This window comes from Panthera leo, chromosome B3 (assembly GCF_018350215.1).
Source record: "Panthera leo isolate Ple1 chromosome B3, P.leo_Ple1_pat1.1, whole genome shotgun sequence".
NCBI lineage: Eukaryota > Metazoa > Chordata > Mammalia > Carnivora > Felidae > Panthera > Panthera leo.
In genome coordinates, this window is record NC_056684.1 from 135,321,162 (window position 1) to 135,346,414 (window position 25,253).

Below are 25,253 nucleotides of genomic sequence, written 5' to 3' on the forward strand. Positions count from 1 at the left end.
TGCTGTACAAAGTCCTGCTCTGCTTGGGGCTGGTAACAGGGTCATAAAGTCGTGGGTCTGCCTGGGGGACCGGTCTTCCTCTCCACACAGGAAAGGCCCTGCACACAGCTAATGGCACTAAATGGCACCAGCCTCCCCTGGGGAGAAAGAATGATTCACCGTCACCGCCTGATCTGGGCGCACAATGGGCAGATTGTGTGGCCATCTCCACCATGGCGGGGGGTGGGGAGGGTGGCCTTGTAACCCAGGGCAGGAGTCATGACGAGACTGACTTCATGGCCACCTCAGGACAGGATCTGTCCTCTGAGGCCAGGGTCACCAACTATGCCCAGTTCTGCCTCCCCTGGCACCTGCTGGTTAACGTTTATCACTGTGCAGCACCAGCTGGGTCGGAGGCAATCCCAGACGGTGGTGACCTCTTCCTTCAGGTGCCCCTGCATCACTGGCCCTCACACCCCAAAGCCATTCTGAGGCCTATCTGAAAGAGCACGAGCTATGATCCTGGCTCCGTCGTGTTTGGACTAAGCAACCCCGGGGGATAACCTTAACTTCCTCGGGCCTGTATCCTTACCTGGAAAACGGGGAAGTAACTCCATTCTCCCAGGCACTGACAGAAGCACAAAGTGAGATAAGAGATGTGGAGCGCCCCGGGCACCGAAGGCCAGCTGGGACCTGCTCGGGAAGCGGTAGCCTCTCGCAGGGCTCCACGGTGGCCGCCCAGATCCTTTGCTGGCGCCCAGGGTTCCGATTCTGACACCACCAGCCAGGAGGCCACAGGCCACTAAGCGCTGCTTCCAAACTGACAGAAACTCGCTTAATTTACGTCAGGTTTAGGTATCATCTCCCTAATCAGGTTAGAAGGCCTGGAACAACAGAATCTGGTTTCTTCTGCTTCCCCTCCATCCCTCCAGCTTGCGGCACAGAGCCCCAGGCTGGCGGCCCACCCAGTAAACATCTGAGGTTGGAAGGGTTTGATCCAGCGGCGGCTGGGAAATCATTTCTGAGCCCTAGGGGTCGGGGGCCGCGCGGAGCTCTGGTCTTGGAGGTGATCACCGCTGCTCACGGCAGCCACCTTTGGAGGTGGCCGCCGCAGCTTTCAATGTCCCCATCCTACGGTGCCATCCCAGCACGTTCCCTGGACGGCAGGTGGGGCGACTGGGGAGGGGCGGAGCCGGGCATGTCCCCTGACCACCACCGGGCCCTGCCTTTAGTTGAAGTCAGTGCTCATTTCACAGAGAACACCTCCAATCTGGGGACATTTTCATAATCGCTGCCTCACTGACTACAATCGTGACTGAGAACTCCTAGGTCAGCTGTGACGCGCAGCTACTGTCCATATGGTGGTGGTTGTGGTGGCAGTAATAATAATAACAATAATAATAATAATAATAATAATAATAATAATAGGCTGGCATGATGGAAGGGTCACTCAGTGCTACACCTGTCATGACGCCCCAGGCACCACTGGTAAGGAAGAGCGGGGGACCACGTGTACACACGTGCACACGCTCAGAGCAGGCACCGCTCCAAGGGCACTGTGCCTGTCAGTTGCTCAAGCCTCACAGCAACTGCCACGTTTAAGCCTCAGAAGGAAAGCGCACGGTGGGGCTGCTGGATTACTGTCACCGCAGACGGCCCCCTGGTCCGCAAGCAGATCAGCAGACTGACTCCCTGCGGTCAGTCACGGCCACGAGAATCAACGAGGCCACGGCACGCGTCACCCTGGGGCAGAAACTATGAGCCAGAGCGCGCTTCACGGATTTCTCTTCCTTCTGCCGTGAGGACCGGTCTGCTGCCGCTCTGTCACCCCAGCTCTCAGGTGTGCAGAGCTCAGCCTGCCCTCTGACGACGTGGGCCCCAGGGTAGAAACAAGCCTGCTCTGAGTTGCAGGACCCGCCTGTTACTGCGGTGAGGCCAAGCCTGTCTGGACAGACCGGAGCAGGAAGGGCCTTGGAAGCCATCTCCTCCGACGTCCGAGGAAACCGGACTCTGAAGCTAGACTGGGAGGCAGCGGCAGGCCACACATGGGCCCCAGCAGAGGCCCCTGCCTGGCCTCCGAGGCCGTCAAGCCCACGTGGCCAGTGCTCTGAGCGCTGGCCACGGTCAACACACTCGGTCCTCCCGCAGCCACGGGAGGCAGGGACTAGGACTGCCCCTATTTTACAGATAAGGGAACTGAAGCACAGGGGAACTTAAAAAGACATTCCCAAGGCCAACCAGCAGGAAGCGGTGGGGAGAGCTCTGAACCCAGGCAACAGACTCCCGTGCCGGTGTTCCAAACCGTTCTGCTCTGGGGGATAATAACAGGCCAGAGGAAGAAAAAGGCAAATCTGTGGGCTCCAGACATCTATGCACGAAGTGTACAAAGGGCTCCAGGAAAGGTATACAAATGACCAACGAGCACACATAAAGATGCCTGACAGCATCGGCCATCATCAGGGAGATTTAAATCAAAACCACAAGATATTTAAGTCAAATTTAAATCAAAACCACTTCACCCCCGCTAGGATGGCTAAAGTCAGAGCTGGGTAAGTGCTGGTGAGGATGTGGAGAAAGCAAAACCCTTCTGCGCTGCTGGTGGGCATGTGAAACAGTGCGGCTCTAGGAAAAACAGTCTGGTGGCTCCTGGATCGAGTAAACAGTTGCCACGTGGCCCAGCAATCCCCCTCCTGGGTGTATATTACCAGAAGGAATGAGAATGTGTACATACAAGCTTACAAGTGGTATTCTTAACAGCCAGAAGATGGAAACCCGTCACCTGATACCTGGATACACGACGTGGTGTATCCAAATGGAAGCTTACAGCCATCAAAAGGAAGGAAGCACCATTTCGCACCACGACAGGGATGAACCTGGAAAACATTATGCTAAATGAAAGAAGCAGTCACATGCGGTCCAGTGCTCTGTGATTCCGTTCCTATGAAAAGTCCAGAATAGGGAAATCTACAAAGACAGAAAGTGGTGGCTATTCAGGGCCGGGAGGGGAGGTGATGGTTAAAGATTTGGGGTTTCTTTCCAGGGTGAGGAAAATGTCCTAAAATGGACTGCACAGATCTATGAATACACTAAAACCCATCGATGATACACTTTAAGTGAGTGAATGGAATGGCATGTGAGTTCTATCTCAATAAACCGGTTTTTCAAGATGAGGGGTGGGGGGTGGGGAGCCGAGCTACTGAGAGTTGATTCAAAAAGCTGGTTCCTTTCAGGTAAAACAATCATTTAAAAAAACAACTGTGCAAAGCGTGCCTTCTCTGCCTGCAACCAGGAGGCGAGGAAAGAGCTCCCTTCCCAGATCCATTTCATACAATCAAAGGGCTGCCGGGGACCTGAGAGGGGAGTGGGGCATTGCCCCTCATGGGCCTGTCGTGGGCCTGTGGTAGGGGCGCTCAGAGGATCACAGGGGCCCTGGGATGAGGACGGGGCAGTGCTGAGCCCCCAGGGGCATGATGAGCTCTGTCTTCACTGCAGAAACTGCCAGGCTCCAAAGACCATGGTGTCCTCACTACTCAGAGTTCATCTTGCCTTGGCAGTTTCCCCCTCCTAAGCAGGCCCTCTCTCATTCCAGTGAAATCTGATCTTCTCACTCTAACCCCCGGCCTGCAGGATAAAGTCCAAGCTCCCCAGCCTGCTCCTCCTGCGGCTCCCCACACCCCAAGGCTTCCCCAGGCGCACCCACCAGGCAGCACGATCTGCCTCATGAGCCCTCCCTGTGTCCCGTTCCCAGCTGTCCCCTGGAGCCATTTGCTCCTTTCTCTGACCCACGAGGATGCCCTGCACGAAGCCAGCACCGCAAAGGCAGCACCACAAAGCTCCTTCACTGCACAAACACACGGGCACAATTCCTACGTAGCAGGCACCATGGGAGGCAGTGAGGATAGCCGGTGAGCTCGGAGCAGATGCAATCCCCGCCCCTGCAACTAACAACCCCCAGAGGGACAGACAGACAGTAGGGACTGATAAAGCATGATGTGATTCCAAAGTGAGGGAAGGAAAAGCATAAAACTACGAGGGCCTGGGATGGCGGATATGTCCTTGGTGAGATAATCAGGGAGGTATCCCTAAGGAAGGGGCACCTGAGCTGAGAGCGAAGAAGGAATTTCAAGCACAAGAACAGCTTGTGCAAAGGCACTGAGGTGGCCAAGAACTCAGAGCTTGAGGGGCAGGTGGGACAAGATGAAGATGTGGAGAGAGGCAACGGCCGGATCACACAGGCCTCGTGGGCCTTGTTAAAAACGGAAGTCTTTGTTATGGCTGCAAAGAGACGGTACGTGGTTAGACACCAGGAGGTGATCAGATCTGGCTTTGCCCTAACTCATCACTCTGGCAGCTGTGAGGACAGCTCCTGGGTTGCTGCTCGGCCTCCCCGCGGGGCTCGGCCTCGCGTGGAAGGTGCTCGGCAAACAGCGTGTCGCGCAAAGAACAGCTCCGGTATTCAGACTAGGGGTTCCGGGACTATCTGTGGAACACTTCACAATCTCCCAGCCTAATCAAGACAGGAGAAGAGGTGTCAGTTTAAACTCAAACCTCGTTTTTCCAAGCTCATTCAGGGAAAGCCCCAGGATGATCCTCCTAGAAAGCTCCACATGCCCCACAGAACACAATCACTGTAACCCTTCTGGGCAATTCTGGGGCTGGAAGGGGCAGCAGAAGGTCTGCCCCCAGCCCCTGTCCTGCCAGGTTGCCCTGGATGCCACAGTGAGAAGAAGGTTCTCCAAGCATCCCTGAGGAATTAGCTTCAGAGGCCAGGGCTCCCCTGAGCACGGGGACAGGGACCCTCCCACCACCGCAGCCCCACGTGCCAAAATGGGCAGGGCCCTCAAGGTCTGTGCACTGATACATGAATCTCGGGCAGAGAGACAGCAGCACCAGGCTGCTGGCTCCACATGAACCCTGGTGCAGAAAAACAACTGAATCATCCTGATAATTCTCCAAGCAAAGCTCTCTTGGGGCCAATATTAAAAAAAAAAAAAAAAAAAAAAAAAGACTTAAGTAGTAGTTTCTATGGCAACCAGCTTTAGTGATCTGCAGTGAACCCCAGGCCCACACCCTCCAACCTGTCCTCAAAGGCAGCCAGGAAAAAAGCATAACCTCTCGGCTCTGAGAATGCCTTTCTATCTCAGGCTAAAGGCCTCATGGCAGCCTCCCGGGAGCAGAATGCCATAGGGCTGGTCAGAACACCTCAGACGCTCCTCTTCCTCGACTCACTTCTCCTGCACTCAAGTACTGCATCTGGAGAAGGCCCTTCAAGACAAGCCCCTTCTGGGGCAAACCATTATACTCTGTTTTCTTATTCACGACAAACTGCAGAAAGGCCAGCTTTGCAAACCCAAGCCCTGGGTTCTGCTTCCCCGCTATTGACCTTATGGTCCTTACCCACCCAAGCCAACATCTCCTTGTTAAAGTCCAGCATATATATTAAAACAAGAATCTGAAAACAAGGGACGTGACCAAGGTCAAGCGCCAGTTTATCGGGTCTGGCTCTGAATCCTACAGCAGAAGCGGGTGACCAGGTCAGCGCTGACAGTGACTTGATGGCAGGAGGGAGGCTGGAGTGTAGCCGACCGGGCCTCTCCCCTGGCCCTCACCCGGCGTCCCTTGGTCCTTCTCTTCACCGGCCCCCGCCTGTCCCCTCTCTTCCTGGGGCCTCTGGAAAGCCCAGCCTGTCACCCTTTTCCCTAAAGGATTGTTCTCTTCACAAAGGAGGAAACGTCCTGGCCTTATCAGATATCCGGCTTCATGCTCGAGCACAGAGCACAGTGAAAATTTATCCCAAAAATACCAAGGCTGGAAGGTTATACTGAGGTCACCTCAGTCATCTGAGGGCTGGCCGAGCGTGTGTGCCCTGACTGGGACAGGCTCCAGGGAACCCAGTCAAGACTTCCCTGGGAAATGCACCCGGTGGCTGAAACCTCGAAGCCACACGTCCCCACATCCCACCCCCTCCCCCAGCCCTGCGGAACTTTCTCTTCTACCAAGAACACAACACAGGGGACCCAGTTCTCCTTCATGGTTTAGCCATCCCCTGCCCGGGATTGTGGGCTGTGCATGTGTTTATGGGAAGTGAGGGATGGGGATCCCCCCATGGGAGGTTGGTCAGGGCACTGAGGCAGGCTGGGGGCTACACCCTTGATCTAGGAGGACAGCAGGAATGTAACAGTGGTGGCCGTACTCAAGTCCGAGAGGCAGAAGCAGCTCCTTTATGCACACGGACGTTTACTTCTCACAGCAACCTGTCCATCCTAAGGAGCAGGAACTAGCAGCATCCCCATTTTACAGAAGAGGAAACCAAGGCTCAGGGAAGTCACGTCATCAAAGTGGCAGTTGACCTTCTACTAAGCACCTGCTGGGCCCCGAGCAGTGTCAGGTACTCCAGCTAACATCATACAAAGTTTTCCTGATCCTAATACCATTGTATAGATAAGAACACAGAGTCTCAGCAAGGTCACGGAGGAGCCCGAATGCGCCTTTCCCACGGCCTCCAGCCCTATGAAAGCGAGAGGGACTTCCGGTGGTCGGCAAGGCAAAGGCCCTGAAGGACGTGACATGGGGGCAGCACCCCCTCCCCCCGGGATGGGGGCCGCCGGCAGGCCACACCTGTTTCTGGGCTGCTTGCACACAGGATGTGGGGATCTGTGGCCAAGCTGGCCAAGGAGCGGGTGAGAGTCACAGGGAGGCAAGTAGGGCCCCGGACACATGGAGGAAAGAAAATGCTGTCAGCAGGAGGGCTACCGTGTGGTGAGGAGACTAAGGAGAGTCCCCTTTGTCCTGACAGAGAAAGACAGGACGTCACATCTCCAATTATCACACGCTGACAAGTGCTCGCTCAAGCATCCCCTCCCGCTAGGGAGGCCCTCCACTCTGGCTGCATTTTCACTGATAATATGACTTTGTTTTTCGTAACCCTCGAGCTGCTTTCCAGAGGAATGAATCACGGTCTTGTCCACGACAGAGAAAACCCAGGGCAAGTCAGCGGGGGCAAAGGCAGCACCTCCCAAGGTGGCGGGTGGGTCATCACGGGGTCAAGATCTGGGAGGCTGTGGGAGGAAATGGGACCGGGAGGAGGGACCAGCCAAGAGGATCCAGTCCACGCTCAGAGACAGGCACGCAGGGGTCAAAGCAGTCGGCACAGCGAGGGAGCTTCCCACCAAGGCAGGACTCGGGGAGCTAGTGAGGCTATTGTTATTTTTTTTAAGTTTATTTATTTACTTATTTTGAGGGGGGCGGGCAGAGAGACAGAGGGAGAGAGAAAATCCCAAACAGGCTCTGCACTGTCAGTTCAGAGCCTGATGCAGGGCTCAATCTCACAACTATGAGATCACGACCTGAGCACAAACCAAGAATCAGATGCTTAACTGACTGAGCCACCCAGGCGCCCCAAGGGTGTTCTACTTCAAAGGCCCCTAGGATTCCCTTTCTCAAAGCCTGGCAAGAGGGTCCCACCCCTCATGCCAACTCAGAACCACTGACTGTGACTGTATGTGCTGAGGGTGTGGGGGTCACATCTGGACTCCACAGTGCCCTGATCTACACAGGTAGAGAGCAGAGGGGGTGCCAACCATGCCCTGGATGGACCCCATTTTACACCCAAAGAGACCGAGGCCCTGGCAGGGAAGCACCTGACCCCAGGCCATGTGCTGGGGCAGCAACAGAACCATTACCACGGACTACTCAGCAAGACAGCTGCTACGGCTTTAGAGATGCACAGAGCCCTTCTCAGGCCTTCCCTCCTCACCATCCCTGCTCACCTGGAACCTGTGTACCAGCTCCAGGGACTGGCTGTCATTCTGGTCGGCTTCAAGGATGACATCCGTCAGCTTGTGGATGATGACGTCCAGGGGGCCTTGTTCCTCAATTGGCCGGCTAAGGTTCAGCTGCCAGGGGAGACAGAAGGACACCGAGAAAAAGAAGAACGTCAGCACCTGGGCCAACTGTCCCCACCGTACTCCCCACCCCTCCGCCTGTCCCTGACGCACTGGGGAAACACGGACGGGACAGAGAGCACACACCCACGAAGATCCCAGACTCCTCCAGGGCAGGGCCCGAGCCCCATGCTACCCCGCTTATAGAAGACACACACATGAAATCGAGGCATCTACTGGTTAAGCAGGCATCACTACGAAATCGTTTTATAGAGAAAACGTATACTGAACGTGTCCCATCTGGTCCATGACCTGGATTTTTCAGGTAGGGAAACGAGGGCTCTGAAGCCACACAGCCGGGTCTAAACTGAGATCTAAGGAGACACGCTTCCCAGGAAACTACAGTCTCAGCAAAGCTGTGATCTTCACGAACCAAAGAGGCGCTGCTTTCACAGGCCGGCAGCTTGCACTTCACACAGAAATCAGGGCTCATCACAGACACGGTGAGGGAGTGCGGGGCTGCCTGGAGCCCGTGAGGCGCAGCTGGCCCCGCTCCACTGGGGGCTGTGTTTATTTTTTCAAGAATGCGGGGTTAGGAAGATCACACCCCCAGGGAGCCAGAGCCGCCCAGCTGACAGACAGTCGGCATCACCTGACCCCAAGACAGGAGCACCTGCCAACAGCCAGGACGGCCTGACCCCGCGCTTCCTGACCTGCCAGATGTCTGCCGCCCGGCACACGGCCACCGCCACCTGCAAGGCCGGTCCCTCGGAGGCAGCGGCGCCAGCCCGGCACCTGGCTGACCCCCTGGATGGCCTCAGGAGAGGCCAGAGAAAGCCACCGGCCCCACCCCTACACCCATCCCCGCACAAGTGGGGCTCCCTCCAGGAGTCAAGGCTGACTGTTTCAAAGTTGCGAGTAGAGAAATCGCAGTGACGGCTGCACACGTTCACTCTGGGTGATAAAAACTACGTTTTCATGCTCCAACCATGGGGATAAGAGGTGATTTTACAAATGAGGAGAGTGGGGAATATGGACTTTGGAAACCTCACTAGGATCTGCCAGCGGGAAAGTGGTGGTGCTCACAGGCACATGCGAGGCTGGGCTTGTCACTCAGTGCCGCCAGCCCCATCCCTGACCCTCCGTGAGCCTTGGGAGGCTGTCCTCTAGTGCCACAACCACCTAGCGGCCCTGTCCTCTGGCCGAGTGGCCAACTGGAGGCACGTGAGAAGAAGGGAGAGGGAAAAGTCTGGCTGTCTGTTCCCACTGTCCTCACGTCCCCGCCGTATTTCTGCCAACTAGCCACCATCCCTGCCAAGCAGACAGTCCCTCTGCTGCCTCTGGGCCCCCGTACACCACCTTCCCTCCCCTTGTCCCCTCCGGCCTGGGGTGGTGACAGCTTGCCACTCTTGGGGTGCCTCACCACATCCTGCTGGCTGCTTTGACCCAGCCCACACCTGTCATCCTCTCTTATTTAAACTCTTATCTAATTAAACCTTCAGAAAGTACCAGCTCTTTCCTCGTGGTATCCTTAACTCCTTGTTGTTGTTGTTTTTAATATCTGCCAGAAAAGATGTTAAGGGACTTCTCCTATTTAAAAAAAAAAAAAAAAAAAAAAAAAATCCCAGGGCACCCGGCTGGCTCAGTTGGTTAAGTGTCCAACTCTTGATTTCAGCTCAAGTCATGATCCCACGGCTAGTCAGACCGAGCCCCACATCGGGATCTGCGCTGACAGTGTGGAGCCTGCTTGGGATTCTCTCTCTCTCTCTCTCTCTCTCTCTCTCTCTCTCTCTCTCCCTCTCTGCCCCTCCCCTGCGTGTGTTCTCCCTCTTTCTCTCCCTCAAAAATAAATGAACATTTTTTTTAATCCCATGGATCTCACAATAATACTGAAAGAGACTCTTCCCACCCCATGGTGACTAGCCTGTATACAGAACAAAAAGTCAGACTAGCTGAGAAGCCGACCTTCCCTTCTAGGGCTCCTGGGTGGGAAGGGAAGCAGCACTTGCTATCCTCACATCAAGCCCCAGAGCTAAGGGTGACATTGTCACCATCACAGACCAGGACACCAAGAGCCCAAGGCACCCACTAAGTGGCCAGGCAAGGCAATGCGACTGGGAAGAGGCCCAGCTGGGGCCTGGATGGAGGCCAAACAGTAGCCCCTGTGGGCTCAGCCTGCAGCCGAGCTGCCCAGTGTGCTGGACCAATGCACGAGCCCGGCTCATCATCCCCCCGGGCCTCAGTTTCCCCTTCGACAAACAGAGGAACTTGCAAGGACCCTTCTGGTTCTGTCTGTGGATTCGGTATTACATTCCCATCCAACTCCACTTCCCAGGAAACCAAAAAATGAGAAACAGAACTTGAAGGAAGAGACCAAAGCCGGTGGGAGGTGGCAACCTGGGCAAAGAACAGCAAATTCGCAAGAGATGCCATAGGCCCCAACCCATTTTTGCCGTAACCCGTGGCTCCACCATGACAGGTGCCACAAACAGGAGACCGATATTTTCAGACCAAGGCAGCTAGAAATAGAAGAGAACTGGGTCACATGGGAGATGCTGGGTTATCGGAAGCTCCATCCCCACTCCTCCAAAGAGAAGCTTCCAGGTCTCCTGTGCAGTATGAGGGGACACAAATGTGTCCCTGTGGTTTTGGGGAAGGAGGTGGACAAGGGAGATACCCCTGGCTCGTCCCTGCCTGACATCAGCCTGCAGCCTGCAGACCTGACAGGCATGGGCTGTTTGGAAAACAAGCTCTCCACGTTCCCGGCCGCTCCACTGAAGGTAAACAGTTGAGTTCTGGAAGCCAGCCACCTTCCTTTGTATATTTTCCAAGCATTTTTATGCCAGTAAAACCCTTTCACGAGAACGGCAACTTGGGACACACATCAGGCCTGGTCTGGTCCTGGCTCGGCCGTCTCTCTCACGGCAGCATCTCTGCTGAGGCCTGAGTGGAGCTGTCACTGGTTCCAGAAGGTTCCCCAGCACATCTTCTCCTCAAGTAGCCAGATAAGCCATGATCGCCCTAAGGGGTCTATCCTCCTACAAATGCCTCGAGGGGACTCTGGTCTCTCACTGCTGGCTGGGAAGGAGGAGGTGGGCACTCAGGCAGGGTCATGCTGGGAGAGGGGCTGGCTCCCAAGAAGCCAGGACACGGCAGAAGAGGGGACCCTGGTGGGCCAGGTTTCATTTCTCAAGATGGGGTGGGGAGGGGAGGCAGAAGGGAACTTGTTCAACTGTCATTTTGTTTTTCTGACCACACTCTGCCTCCAGAAAAGGGAACTTTCCCAGGAACTTGTTCTCTTCTGCGGAAAGGGTCTGATCTGTCCCTCAGCCAGGAACAAGGATGTCTCAATGAAAGGGCTGCCCGCTGTGGCCAGAGGAGGTCTGTGGGTGCCATGCTTCCAAGTCACGCCATCCTGTGAGGCCAATGCCGGACGCTGTTCCGCACAGAGCTCAGAGCTCAGGATTCGGATGAAACAAGGACCCACTGTTTCCCTCAGCTACGTAGGCAGGAGGCTGACTGGAGATGGGGGGCAGGGGGCGCTGGGAGCAGTTCGGACAAAGGCCTGCAAACCCCAATGGCCGGAAAGTTACCTCTGACTCCCGAAGCAAGCAACCCAACCATGCCCAGCCTAGGATCCAAGGTGAGCTAGACTCTGACTATCCCCACGTCTCCCACCACCCGGTCTGGGAGGAAGATGTGCATGGCAGAAGCCTGGAAACCCCATCACAGCTCAGCTGCTCCTGGGCTGGGCAGGGGATTTAACTGCTCTGCACCTCAGTTTCCACAAAATGAGGATGTTACCTTACTGGGCTATTTTGGGATTAGAACATCCCATTTATGGATGGGGCACAGGATAGATGTCCAGCAGGTGCATTACTACTGCTCTGGGTGCTTAGACAACTAAGCACCCGCCTCTGCCTACTCATTTGACAAGTATCCCCTGGGCACCTCCTGGGCACCAGATGCAGAGTCCCTGTGCTCCCCTCTCGAGGCTCTCTGTCAGTAACCCAGTGAGTGTCCCAGCTCACTGTGGAAGCTGGCCCAAGCTATACAGCTACATGTCACTCCAGGCCCCACACGGGACACGAGCTCCTGTGTCTGAGCCGCCCCTCTGCCCAGAATATCCCCTGGCCCCACGTCCCCTTGTCCCCACAGTGACAAGTCCCAGCTCCAAAGCTCAATCCTTTTCCAGACTTCTCAACTCGTTCTACCCCAAACAGGAAGATTTAATGGCTCCCTGGTCTCACCCATATCCCTGGGACCCCCTGCGTATCCTTCAGGGACTGCTACCTAACTTCTAAATATAAAGTCCTTCCTGGGGCGCCTGGGTGGCTCAGTCGGTTGGGCGCCCGACTTCAGCTCAGGTCATGACCTCGCAGTCCATGAATTCGAGGTCCGTGAGTTCGAGCCCCGTGTCGGGCTCTGTGCTGACAGCTCAGAGCCTGGAGCCTGCTTCGGATCCTGTGTCTCCCTCTCTCTGGCCCTCCCCCGCTCATACTCTGTCTCACTCTCTCTCTCTCAAAGATAAACAAACATTAAAAAATATTAAAAGAAAATAAAATAAAGTCCTTCCTCTAATCCTGCCTCGTCCACCAGATCCTGAGATCCCCAAACACCAGGGCTGGGCCTGGCATCCCCAGGGAAGAGCTTGCTAATGTGTGCTAAACGCAATCAGAAGTTCTGAAGAACACAGTGAACGATGCAGGCCTACCGGAAGGGGCATCCCGTGAAGCAGGGTGACGCTCTCCTCCTCAGGGGGTTACAAATGGCCTCCTGGAGGAGGAGGGAGAGAGCAAAACGGGACCTCCAGAGGTGGCTGGAGGAAGACAGGTGTAACGCAGGCCTACTGACACTTGTCAAGTCCAAATGCATCACGTGCCACAGGCTACCCTCTGCAGAAGGAGCTTGTCCTACGGCACTGACCCCTGAATGCCACCCTGGCAGGGGTGGCCCATGACCACCCCTCTCTCATGCTGCATCTGCAGGCTGGAAACAGGGGATCCTAGGGAGCCAGGCACCTCCCACGACCACAGTTGTGCTGTGGGGTGAACACCTAATAAATCTCGAGTGTGTTAAGGCAAAATCTGTAGGTTGTAGGCTGAAAGTTTGCCTCCCCGAATATAGTCCCCAAGGACAGTGTGTGTGTGGAGTGAGGAGAAGGGCCCCCCAAGATGAGAACAGGGCAGGGAGCTCCAGCTCTTCCTTCTCACCTAAACTTCCACACGTGCTTCCCTGACAGGATCAATAAGCAGCCAGATATAACAAAAATGTAAAACCATCTCTGGGGCTCATCAGGGAGGCTGGGGACCCGGGGAAAACTGGCTCCCAACCCATGCTGGGGCCGCTCATCCTCTCTGGATACAAGATGCAGGGTGTCCTATGACCTCAGAAGCCTGGGCTGCTGAAAACAATCTACGCCTCTCTGAACGGTCAGACGGGCTGCAAGTGCAGCCCACGTGGGAGTCGGACAGGCTTAAGGACCTTCCTCCCGGAACCTCAGCTTCACGGTGCAAAGACCCATTGTCCTGTGGCCAGGACGCAGCTCTCGCCCACTTGCTCTGAGCTGGGCCCTGTTCTAAGCACTTTACACGTATAGCTTATCATATAGTTCTTGCAACAGCCTGAGATGGGGACCCACTATAGGCACAGGGATTGAATAACACACCAAGGACTCACAGCGCACACAGACTCTTAACCATTCCCAGCCAACAGCACGGTGGTGAAACAACCCCGTGGGACTCCCTGGGTGTTAGCACGGTCTTTTGTTCTAATGACGCACAGCTTGGGGGCCTCCAGATGAGGGCTGGTCACCAGAAAGACCAAGCCATGATGAGAACTCTGGAACTTTCAGCCCCATCTCCTGTCCTCCAGCAAGAGGAGAGGGGCTGAAAACTGAGCTGATGATCGATCATGCCAACATGATGAACACTCCATAAAAAGCCCAAAGGTACGGGGCTTGGGGAGCGTCGGTGAACACAAGGAGGTGCTAAGGGGCTCCGAGAGGACAGGGAGAATCCACATCCTTCCCCACACACCTTGCCCTGCACGTCTCTTCCACCTGGATGCTCAAGTAGGTCCTTCATCATATCCCTTTATAATAAAGCCAGCAAACAGGAAGTGATTTGTTCCTGAGTTCTGTGAGCCACTCTAGCAAATTAATCAAATTAATCAAACCTGACAAGGGGGTCCTTCCAACTGAGAGCCGGCTGGTCAGGAACACGGATGACAAGCTGGACTGGAGAGTAGCATCTGAAGGGTGCGAGCCAAAGGACAGTCTTGTGGGACTGAGCCCTTTGCCTGTGGGATCCAACACCACCCCCCGGTAGAGGGCATCAGAACTGGGTTACATTGCAAGACACCCAACGGGGGTTATGGCACTGCTTGGTGTGGGAAAACATTCCCGCACACCTAGTGTTAGAAGCGTTTTGATTGTGAAGAAGTGTGATGACAGCAAACGACAAACACGGGAGGTGCGTTTTCCCTACTCGATAGCACAATCCACAAATACCAGCTATTACATTTCCCTATTCTCATTCTTCACATGACTGCTGACCAGTGGAAATTTCCCTGACTTTTCTATCAAGAAGGACTCAAATACAAGTCAGAATTTGAATTTTGCAAAGCTAGGTCACTTGTACTGACTCACATTAGACTTCAAAGTGCTTGCTCCCACAGTAAAATGTATTGTCATTGTTGATGATGATGAACATTTACAAAGTTCTGACTTTGGGCCACATACTGCGCTAACAAGAGCCCACCGCGTGAGGTACAGATGAGGACACTGAGTCACAGAGAGGTCAAGTAACGTGCTCGGGGTCATGGTTACAGCTACATGAGACTCGCATCTCTCTCCTGCCAAAGCCAGACAATTAACCTCTAAATCAAAGGGTGTCCTGGGTGCTTGGGGCTTTCCTTCCATCCCGTTTTCCCTTAATCCACCCCTGCAGAGTGGTATGGTTTCAGCAGTGACTTCCGATCGAAGTCACTAGATGAAAAGTTTTGTCTCAACCAAGGTCCAGACGAAACAGCCCGGATGAAAGGCGAGGGGGCGCCAGTCTGTTTTATTCCTCTGCACTCTCCATGGGTCTGGGCATCTGGGATAGAGCGGCCATCTCCAACACTTAAAGCCTCGCCACGCAGGGGGCAGGTCTCCGCGGAAGAAAAGTCGGGTCTGGTGCCTCACGGTCAGACTTCAAATGGGAACCTGGCCTCGGAGGATGCAGCGCGGGTCGTGCATTTCTTCAGCAGGATTGGTCCCAAAAGACAAGTTTGGGACTCCCCAAGCCTTTTCTCGGGGAGAGAAGACTGAAGGCTTTTCCCCAGCAAGGGCAGCTCTCACTCCCAAAGGAGCTCAAAGTGGCCCTCAGAGAGGTCAGGAGCTGGAGGGCACGTGGGGCTGACCACCAAGACCAGCAGGCAGGGTCAAGGACAGGGCTGGTCACCCCAGTAGCTCCTGCCCCAGGAGGAGGAGAGGAACTGTCACCAACACTCCCTGACCCGATTCCCCAGTTTCTTAGTAACTGGTTTCCAGTTACTGGGTGATAAGAAACAGCGATCTGGTTAAGGCAGAAGAGTGAATAACCTTTCTCCCCTAGGAGATGAATGAGGAGCCAAAGTTGACTAAATGGAACCATGACAAATGTACCTTACAGTTCCAAAGTTCTGGCCATTTGCAAGCTGACTTTATTTCAAAGAGCCAAAAAGCTTATACCCACTCAGCAAGCGTGATTCCTTAAGAACAAGGCTGACCCCAGGTTCTCAGGAGCTAAGAAAACCCTGGCCCTGACCCAATGCCAGGGAGCCAGGTTCAAGAGTAGATTAAAAAGATAAACACACCCATGCCCTTTGACCCAGTAAGCCAACTCCTGGGAAGCTGGCCTAAGAAAAAAATCAACAGGTGGAAAATCACTGCTGGCCCAGGAACATTCGCTGAGGCCACACTGACAAAAGGCACAGGACACAGAATACATGTCCCCAAACGGGGGACTGGATAGGTAACAACAGGCACCCCCACACCAGAAGACACTGAAGAATTACTAGATGGACAAGGCCTCAGGGAGACAAGTGTGAAGGTGTGTCCCAACCATGTGAACCCACACTTGCTGTGGACAAAGCTGGAAAGGAAACCCGAACACGAGAGGATCCTGGGCATAGAGGAGTCATTGTGGGTCTAAAGCCCATCTGGGAACAGGGCAGGATGTACTTCCTGATTCCCTTGCAACTGGGCCCAATCACATGACTGTTCTGGCCAATGACCTGTGAGGTGGCGAACCGTCACCTCCTGGCAGAACATTTACCTGCAAGGGCCAGAGCCTCCAGTACCCTCTCTTTCCCGCTGGCACAGCAATAGCGATGTTCAAGGGGGAGCCTTGATCTCTGAGCAATTATGAACAGAGGCCCCAGCTGCCTCCCCATGAGTGAGACATAACAACCCCCCTGTTTTAGGCTGCTAAGACTTGGGGTTATTTGTTAACACAGCACACCCTAGTCCTAAATTTTCTCTTTTTCATTTGTTCAAACAGCAGTGGTGGAAGGGCAGGGGAAAGGGGGAGAAAAGTAAATGAAAGCAAATAATAACTTACAGGTAACCTATCAGGTTGAGACTGGGCTTTTTTTTTTTTTTTTTAAGTAATAATTCAGTATTTGGATGCAATATGACAACAGGAATTTATCCTGTAAGGGGGAAAGATTCAATGTCCAATCCTCTAGGATTGGAAGGGAGAAATCTTGAATGGACCCACACCATGAAGTGGCTGCTCTCCAGCACCCCAGAAAAGTCCACCAACAGTCCCCTAAACTGCCCAAGGAGTCCCTTGACCCTCTGTGGCTCAGCTAAACGGGCTGCTTCCAACTCGCTACAGTTCACAGTGGTGGCTGCTGGCAGGAGTCAGGGCAGTGGAAACGAGACTCTCCCATTTGGTGCCAGGCACCAGCCTGGTCCTGTCCTGAGGAAAAAGCTCGAACCAACACTGGCAAAAAAGAAAGAAAACAGCATGAAAAGGGCTGGCAGATCTGGGCCCAGGGGAAGAAGAGTCAAAGGCCATGTTAACAACGGCTGACTGCAGAGAGAGAGAGAGAGAGAGAGAGAGAGAGAGTCAGGATGGGGGGGGTCCCCCACTCAATCACCTGTCCCCAGTCCAGAGGAGGAAACCCAGAGTCCCCTTGTCCTTAGCACACCCTGCTTTCCTGCAGGCCAATTCTCTTCCTGAGCCGCCAGAAGCTCAGAGGCATCCCGCACCCACCCCAGGCAGAAGGGCGCAAAGGTTTCCAGCCCAGGGAGGGTTCTTCCCTCACCTCCCTCAGCGTGCTTCCCCACCTGCAGAGTGAGGAAAGAGGTAAAGAGACATCCTTCCTAAAACCATCACCAGCATGCCACGAGGAGACAGGCACGGGCTCCCTGTGTGAACGGACCTGTACACAGTGCACAGATGTCAGTCATTAGGATGTTCCTCCTTACGGGAGGCTGAATTTTCTCTAGGTTCAAGTTAAGCCTCTCCTGCCTTGTTTGCCTCTCTGCCAGCTCAATCCCAATAATCACCACCACCAGGACCCGTAGGACATCCCAGGCGCTGTGCTAAGCACCTCACAACCCATTCCATCTCATCCTCACAATGTCGCTAGGAAGCAGGGGTGGCTGTCACCACCAGGCAGATGCGGCAAGGAAGGTTCCAGGAGGCAAAGGCAGCTGTCAAAGGTTATATAAGCAGTAAGCTAGTGGGGGACATAGGTCTCCACCTCCCTCCCCCCAGTCCCTATGGCTCCAGGACAGGTGTTCCTAAGCCCTCTGCTTTCCTTAGGAAGTGGAGTGGCCAGAGAGATATGTTTCCTCAAGGTGACAGCAATGGGCTGCTGTGGCTGCAATGTGATCTAAGACACAGTCTGCAGGCCACTCCCACCCACCGGGACTGGAGGCAGGACTGTGTCTGCCTGGGGTCACCACAGACAGGTACATGGTCTTGCCCACGGCTCCAAAAAAAGCAAAATAAATGTGGGAGTTAATATATGAAAATAGTGGCATTTGAAAATAGGGGATAAAAGATGGACTATTAATAAACGTCCTGGGGTAATTCAATATCCATCTGGAAAAAAGAATACATGGAGATGCACACCTCCTATCTTCCACATAAATAAATTCTAAGTGCAAAGAATTAAAGCAAGCAAAGATTTAATGATAAAAAAAAAAAACAAGCTGAAAACAGAAATACCTGGAGAAACCACGAGAAAATTTAAGAAATACTTTGGGGCTGGCACAAGAACAGACACTCAGATCAATGGAACAGAACAGAGAACCCAGAAATGGACCCACAAGCGTATGGCCAGCTAATCTTTGACAAACCAGGAAAGAATATCCAATGGAATAAAGACAGTCTCTTCAGCAAGCAGCGCTGGGAAAACTGGACAGCGACATGCAGAAGAATGAACCTGGACCACTTTCTTACTCCAGACACAAAAATAAACTCAAAATGGATGAAAGACCTAAATGTAAGACAGGAAGCCATCAAAATCCTCGAGGAGAAAGCAGGCAAAAACCTCTTTGATCTTGGCCGCAGCAACTTCTTACTCAACACGTCTCCGGAGGCAAGGGAAACAAAAGCCAAAATGAACTACTGGGACCTCCTCAAAATGAAAAGCTTCTGCCCAGCGAAGGAAACAATCAGCAAAACTAAAAGGCAACCGACAGAATAGAAGATATTTGCAAATGACATATCAGATAAAGGGTTAGTATCCAAAATCTATAAGGAACTGATCAAACTCAACACCCAAAAAACAAATAATCCAGTGAAGAAATGGGCAGAAGACACGAATAGACACCTTTCCAAAGAAGACATCCACATGGCCAACTGACACTTGAAAAAATGCGCAACATCATTCATCATCGGGGAAATACAAATCAAAACCACCACGAGATACCACCTCACCCCTGTCAGAATGGCTAACATTAACAACTCGGGCAACAACAGATGTTGGCGAGAATGCGGAGAAAGAGGATCTCTTTTGCATTGTTGGTGGGAATGCAAGCTGGTGCAGCCACTCTGGAAAACAGCATGGAGGTTCCTCAAAAAACTAAAAATAGAACTACCCTACGACCCAGAAATTGCACTACTAGGCATTTATCCAGGGGATACAGGTATGCTGTTTCGAAGGGACACAGGCACCCCATGTTTATAGCAGCACTATCAACAATAGCCAAAGCATGGAAAGAGCCCAAATGTCCATCGATGGATGAATGGATAAAAAAGATGTGGCACGTATGTATGTATGTATGCATGTACGTATGTGTGTGTATAGATAGATAGATAGATAGATAGATATAGATATAGACATAGACATAGATATAGATACACACACACACACACACACACACACACACACACACACAAAATAGAGTATTACTCACCAATCAAAAAAGATGAAATATTGCCATCTGCAACTAAGTGGATGGAACTGGAGGGTATTATGCTAAGTGAAATTAGTCAGAGAAAGACAAAAATTATATGACTTCACTCATATGAGAACTTTAAGAGACAAAACAGATGAACATAAGGTAAGGGAAACAAAAATAATATAAAAACAGGGAGGGAGACAAAACAGAAGAGACTCTTAAATATGGAGAACAAACAAGGTTGCAGGAGGGGTGGTGGGAGGGGGGATGGGTTAAATGGGGAAGGGGCACTAAGGAATCTACTCCTGAAATCATTGTTGCACTAGATGCTAACTAATTTGGATGTAAATTTTAAAAAATAAAATTAAAAAAAAAAAAAGAAAAGAAATGCTTTTGGGCATTAAGAATAAAAAAATGAAAACATCAGGGGTACCCTGGGTGGCTCAGTCATCCTACTCTTGATTCTGGCTCAGGTCATGATCTCATGGTTCCTGGCTTCGAGCCCCGCATCGGGCTCTGTGCTGACAACGCAGAGCCTGCTTGGTAGCAAAATCACCTCGAGTCAGGTGAAAAGGGTCACAAAGTGAGGATGTTACACAGGTGTCATCACCGTGCCATGGGTGCCTTTGCTCCTACCTGGTGGAGGTGCCAGTGTCAGCCCACTTGGCTGGGGAGCTTCTGTGGAGCGGACCGTGGCATACTGCGTGGGCAGCAGGCAGGATGGAAAAATCTAGAATCCAGGCCCCTGACAGACTCAAAAATGCCTCCACTATTTTCATATGTTAATTCCCATATATATTTTTAAAAAATCCCTGTGTGTGTGTGTGTGTGTATTTTTCTTTTCTTTTCTTTTTTTTTTTTTTTTTTTTTTTTTTTTTGCCCTTTTTGGATTCTCCATTAATTTGTATAGTCTGGCACCAATACCACAGTGGTTTGGCTTTGTTTCATTTCCCCGCCCACACTATTTTAATTACAGTATCTGTAGGATATGGCTTAATACCTAGAAAAGCTAGTTCCCCCTCACTCTTCTTTTTTTGCAATGTCCCTGAGAGTCACGCTCATTTCTTTTTGTCTACATGCCTTCTAGAATAGGACTGGGACTGGGGGTGAGTTACATTTACAGACGATTTAGAGAAAACTCATGGTTTGATGTTGACTTGTCCTACCGAGAAGAACACGGTATGCTGTATTTGCAGCTCACATCACCAACGTCTATTTTTTTCATATATAATAAGCTCCAACAAACTGCTAAGAAAGAGACAACGCTATAGAAATTACAATGAACAAAAGATACGTTCAGACATAAGTAAAGAAAAGAAAAGAAAAATGGCTCCAAATGTATAAATGTTAAAAATGCTAAACGTCACAGAGAAGACAAAAGGGAATTACCACTTTTTGTATTTTGTGCACCATATTGGCTAAAGTCTGAGAAACTGATAAAACACTCTTGGGGTACGGGGAAACAAGCGCTGAAACCCCCGGCAGTGGGGAGTGCAAATTCGAATCATCTCAACAGGAGGCAAGTTGGGAGTATCTTGTCTCAATTTTAAGTCGCCCTCTGGTCAGCAGGTCCAACTCGAGGAACTGATCCCACGTGAAGTCCTAGGTTAGGCATTGCTGTTGCATTTGCTATGCATGGCTGCACAGCAGAGGAGGAGGAGGACAAGAAGAAGAAAGGAGGAAGGAGGAGGGAGACGGAGACACAAGTCCACCAAGAGGGGCTGCTTGAGGCACCAATGGTAACCCTGAACGTGGAACACTACACAGCCATAAAAAAAAGGAACGGGGAGTGTCTTCCGTACTGAGAAGGAGAGACCTCCAAGAAGGTACAGATCACCAAGTACAGAGTGCTACAATGGGGAGCGTATCTTAACGAAGTTCACAAGAAACTGGTCAGAGTGGCACTCTCCAGAGAGAAGAACCAGGAGCCTTTACAGGGAGCAGTTGTGAGCTTTTTCATTTCCAACCAGTGACATGTATCTTTACGTAAATTTTTAAATTACCAGGTAAGCAGCATGTATAACGAGCACGTGTTCGCAGTCGGACCTGAATCCAAATCCAGCCAATATCTAGCATACACTGAGCACCTGCTGTGTGCCAGACTGCTGTAATAAGCACTTTACATGAATTAGCCTCACAACCACCTGTGAGGCAAGACGATTATTATTCCCGTTACACAGATGAAGACCCCAAGGTTTGGAGAAGGTGAACAACCGGCCCCGTTCACACAGCTAATCAGGGAGGAACCAGGATATGCCACCAGGGAGAAAGAGGAGCCAGACAGCTGCAGAAGCGGACTCCAGAGACTACGGCTCCGAACGCCCACGACACAGACAATTCAACAACGTGCACGTGGACAACCGCACACACACGCACTCTCATTACTAATCGCCCAGGTCCTGGAACACACACACACCCAGTCAGCAATGGGACCGCCAACCGCAAAGGGCAGTGGCCTCCATTGCCACCTGGCCCCATCCCCAACTCAGACATGGTAACTGCTCATTCCCAGCCGTGTCCATCCAACCAGCCTGGTTTGGTCGAGAGCAGCAAGGGGTCCACTGGAAAATTCCCCCCACTCACTGTGTGGGGTGTCAAAGCCGGAGGGAATCCCCCCGCCCTCTTCTCCTCACACACTGGTGTCAGTGCATTGTCACCCAGGGAGCCGCGGAGAAGGAGGAGCTGGTTCTTGGTTTTCCACCATTAGAGGACGTCAGCGGGAACCTGCAGCACCATGTGCCCAGGCTAGGGGAGCTCAGATCTCTGAAGACCGGTGCGGCTTCCCCTGACTTCATCCATGTCACTAGAGAGAAGGACTCCAGGATGAGAGTCACACGATAGAGGCAACCCAGAGCCTGGAGTTACTTTCCAGAGAGACCACGAGACTCCGTCAGAACGTGACACAAGCAAGAGATAGAACCTTCACTGTGTTAAACCTCTGAGACATCGGGTTTGTTACAGTGGCTCAGCTTGGCCTCTGTTGACAAACACACCCAGCCAGGAGAATCTCTGCCCAGGACATCTGTCACTGTGTGCCAAATGCCAAGTCTCTGGTGCTGGGGACAAACGGAGGAAGGCAGGCAGTTGTGGGCAGAGCCTGGGCCTTCAGTCAGTGACCTCCAATCCCTTCCAGCCTCCGTTTCCTCATCTATAAAATGGAGCCAACGACACCTGCCTCCGCATTCGACGAGACAGGGGTGGTGAAGCCCAGACCATGCCGGGCCCACGGCAGGCCTTCTAGAAAGCAGGATCCCAAGGAGCAGGCCACCAGCTCTCCCTTCCTGGAGATTTTTCTGCTCTCAGTGCCACCAGACCCTCATCAGTCTCAGTTTTTGCTAGCCCCTGATGCCACCAGTAACTGCCATTCAGGTGCAGAATGGACTTTCCAAACACTCTGGTTCCCAAGCGTGGTGCTTACACGACTGATGAGTTGCAGAAAAAGACTTCCCTGTGGCCTGTCCATCCTTGCCAAGGTCAGGAACTGTGTCCTACTCCTCCCTGTGACTCCGCATGGCCTTGGCACAGTGCCTGGCTATGCCAGGGGTCAGCAAACATGAATCCCTGAGGCTGAAGACTCATAGCATCCATTCACCCACCATCCATGCACACCATGTTTATTGAGCGCTTATAAAACCACCCCTCCATGTACATGTTATCCACATTCTCCATTAAAAAAAAAAAATGAGACAGAAAGGGGCATCTGAGTGGCACAGTCAGTTAAGCATCTGACTCGGTTTCAGCTCAAGTCATGATTTCATAGGTTCGTGGGATCAAGCCCTGCATCAGGCTCCACGTGGACAGCACAAGCCTGCTTGGGATTCTCTCCCCCTCTCTGCCCCTCCCCTGCTCCCGTGCAAGTGCACTCTTGCATTGCACTCTGTCTCTCTGTCTCTCTCTCAAAATAAATAAACTTAAAAAAAAAAGAAAGAAAGAAAGACAACAAGACATAGAGAGATTCACTTGGCCTAGATCACTGCCAACAGGGGGCAGGCCCAAGGGATTTCTGACCACAAACTCTTACCCACCCCTTTCCCCATGGCCATCACACCTCATTCTGTCTTGAGCAGACCGATCCACCGAGGGCCTGGACCCCCAGGGCCTCCAAGCTGAGTAAGCCTGTGTTGGGCTGGGGGAGGGGAAGTGCTCCACGGCATTTCTTCAAAGACTCCTCAAGTCCTGTGTGGCCCCAGGAACAAGCTGCAGACACTCTGAGGCGGGGGCAGGGGGTGAGGGGGTGGTTTGGACAGTCAAGGGAGCCTCCTTGATGGAGCAATCAAGGACATACAAGCCCAGGGAATGGACGAGATGACATGGACACCTGGTTCCAGCCCCAGGACATACACCTTGCAGAAAGAGATGGGGCTTCCATGGAGTCCGAGAGGCCTAAGGGCTATACAGCAACTGTGTCTTTAGCCAAACCAACAGGCTCCAACTTCTGGGTGCCAGAGACGTCAGGGCTCGAAGCACAACACAAAGGGGCACAGGGAAGAGCTGCCACACCTCAGTTGCTCGCACGGCTTCCTAGGCCTGAGTCTTGTCCTCCCAAGCAGACCATGTGCATCTCGAGAGCCCCTGACTCTAGGTGTCTAAGCTGAGCATAATGCAGGACGGAAGAGTCACCAGCCTCTCTGAGACTGAGTCTCAGAGACCCAAGAAGGTGGATAAAAAGGGGCACGTGGGTGGCTCAGTCGGTTCAGCGACTGGCTCTTGATTTCGACTCAGGTCATGATCTCAGAGCTGGTGAGTTCAAGACCCGCGTCCGGCTCTGCGCTGACAGTGCAAAGCCTGCTTGGGATTCTCGGTCTTCCTCTCTCTCTGCCCCTCCCACTCTCTCTCTCCAAAGTAAATAAACTTAGGGGTGCCTGGGTGGCTCAGTCAGTTAAGCATCCAACTTCAGCTCAGGGCATGATCTCGTGACTGATGAGTTCCAGCCCCACATCGGGCTTTGTGTTGACAGCTCAGAGCCTGGTGCCTGCTTTGGATTCTGTGTCACCCTCTCTGCCCCTCCCCCGCTCATGCTGTGTCTCTGTCTCAAAAAGAAACAAACATTAAAAATATGGGGCGCCTGGGTGGCTCAGTCGGTTGGGCGTCCGACTTCGGCTCAGGTCACGATCTCGCGGTCCGTGGGTTCGAGCCCCGCGTCAGGCTCTGTGCTGACAGCTCAGAGCCTGGAGCCTGTTTCAGATTCTATGTCTCCCTCTCTCTCTGACCTTCCCCCATTCATGCTCTGTCTCTCTCTGTCTCAAAAATGAATAAACGTTAAAAAAAACTTTTTTAATAAAAATAAATTATAAATGGATAAATAAATAAACTTAAAAAATAAAGAAGGCGGACAAAGAAAGGAGGCCCATACACAAGCTTCGGCACTCCTCGTCTGACCATCTCCCAAAGCTAAAAGCCTGAGCTCCCGTGAGGTACGGGTCTCCATCTGAGCTCCCAGCCAGACGAAGTCAAAGGCTCCCACCCCCCTGCCAGGCCCCCCCAACTGCACTCTCCTGTCACTTCCTACGGGGGATTTCAGACCGAGCCCTCTTGCCTGACCTGGATCCCAACCTCCGTCCCACATAGTAAACTTGAAGTTGGTGCCCAACGCATTTGCACCCTCCTCCTGACCCACCAAAGCCTCACACGAACGGCATGCTCAGATACACGTGGTGACTGAGGCGCGACAGAAGCAGCACCCCACGGGCTACCAGGGTGAACGTGTGTTTTCAGCAGAAACTGGTGGGAAAACGCAAAAATAAAACGAGGGGAGACGCGCCCCGTTCGACAAAGTCTCAGAACATCGAGAATGTAGTAACAGCAATCCTTGCTTCTGCTCTTTCAGATTTAAATAAAAGAGAATCCGCTACCAGTTCACGAATCACACGTAAAGGACTTTCTTTTACTCTGTTTTCTTGAAATCTCGGTTCGTGTGGGTGGTAAATGGGGACAAGAGTATCTGTTTCACAGGGCTGTGTTTTCATCCATCCGTTCATTCACTCCCCCATTCATTCATTCATTCA

General features: G+C 52.5%; 1 protein-coding gene across 4 annotated transcripts in view; it reads right to left on the reverse strand.

Moving 5' to 3' along the window:
• The window catches only part of ITPK1 (inositol-tetrakisphosphate 1-kinase), a 179,395-nt gene that overhangs the window by 66,035 nt on the left and 88,107 nt on the right, over nt 1–25,253 (reverse strand). For all 4 annotated transcript variants that reach the window (XM_042944141.1, XM_042944143.1, XM_042944140.1 and 1 more), the window contains one exon: nt 7,749–7,874. In XM_042944141.1, the coding sequence (XP_042800075.1) occupies nt 7,749–7,874 (126 nt within the window). The remainder of the gene's footprint in view (nt 1–7,748; nt 7,875–25,253) is intronic.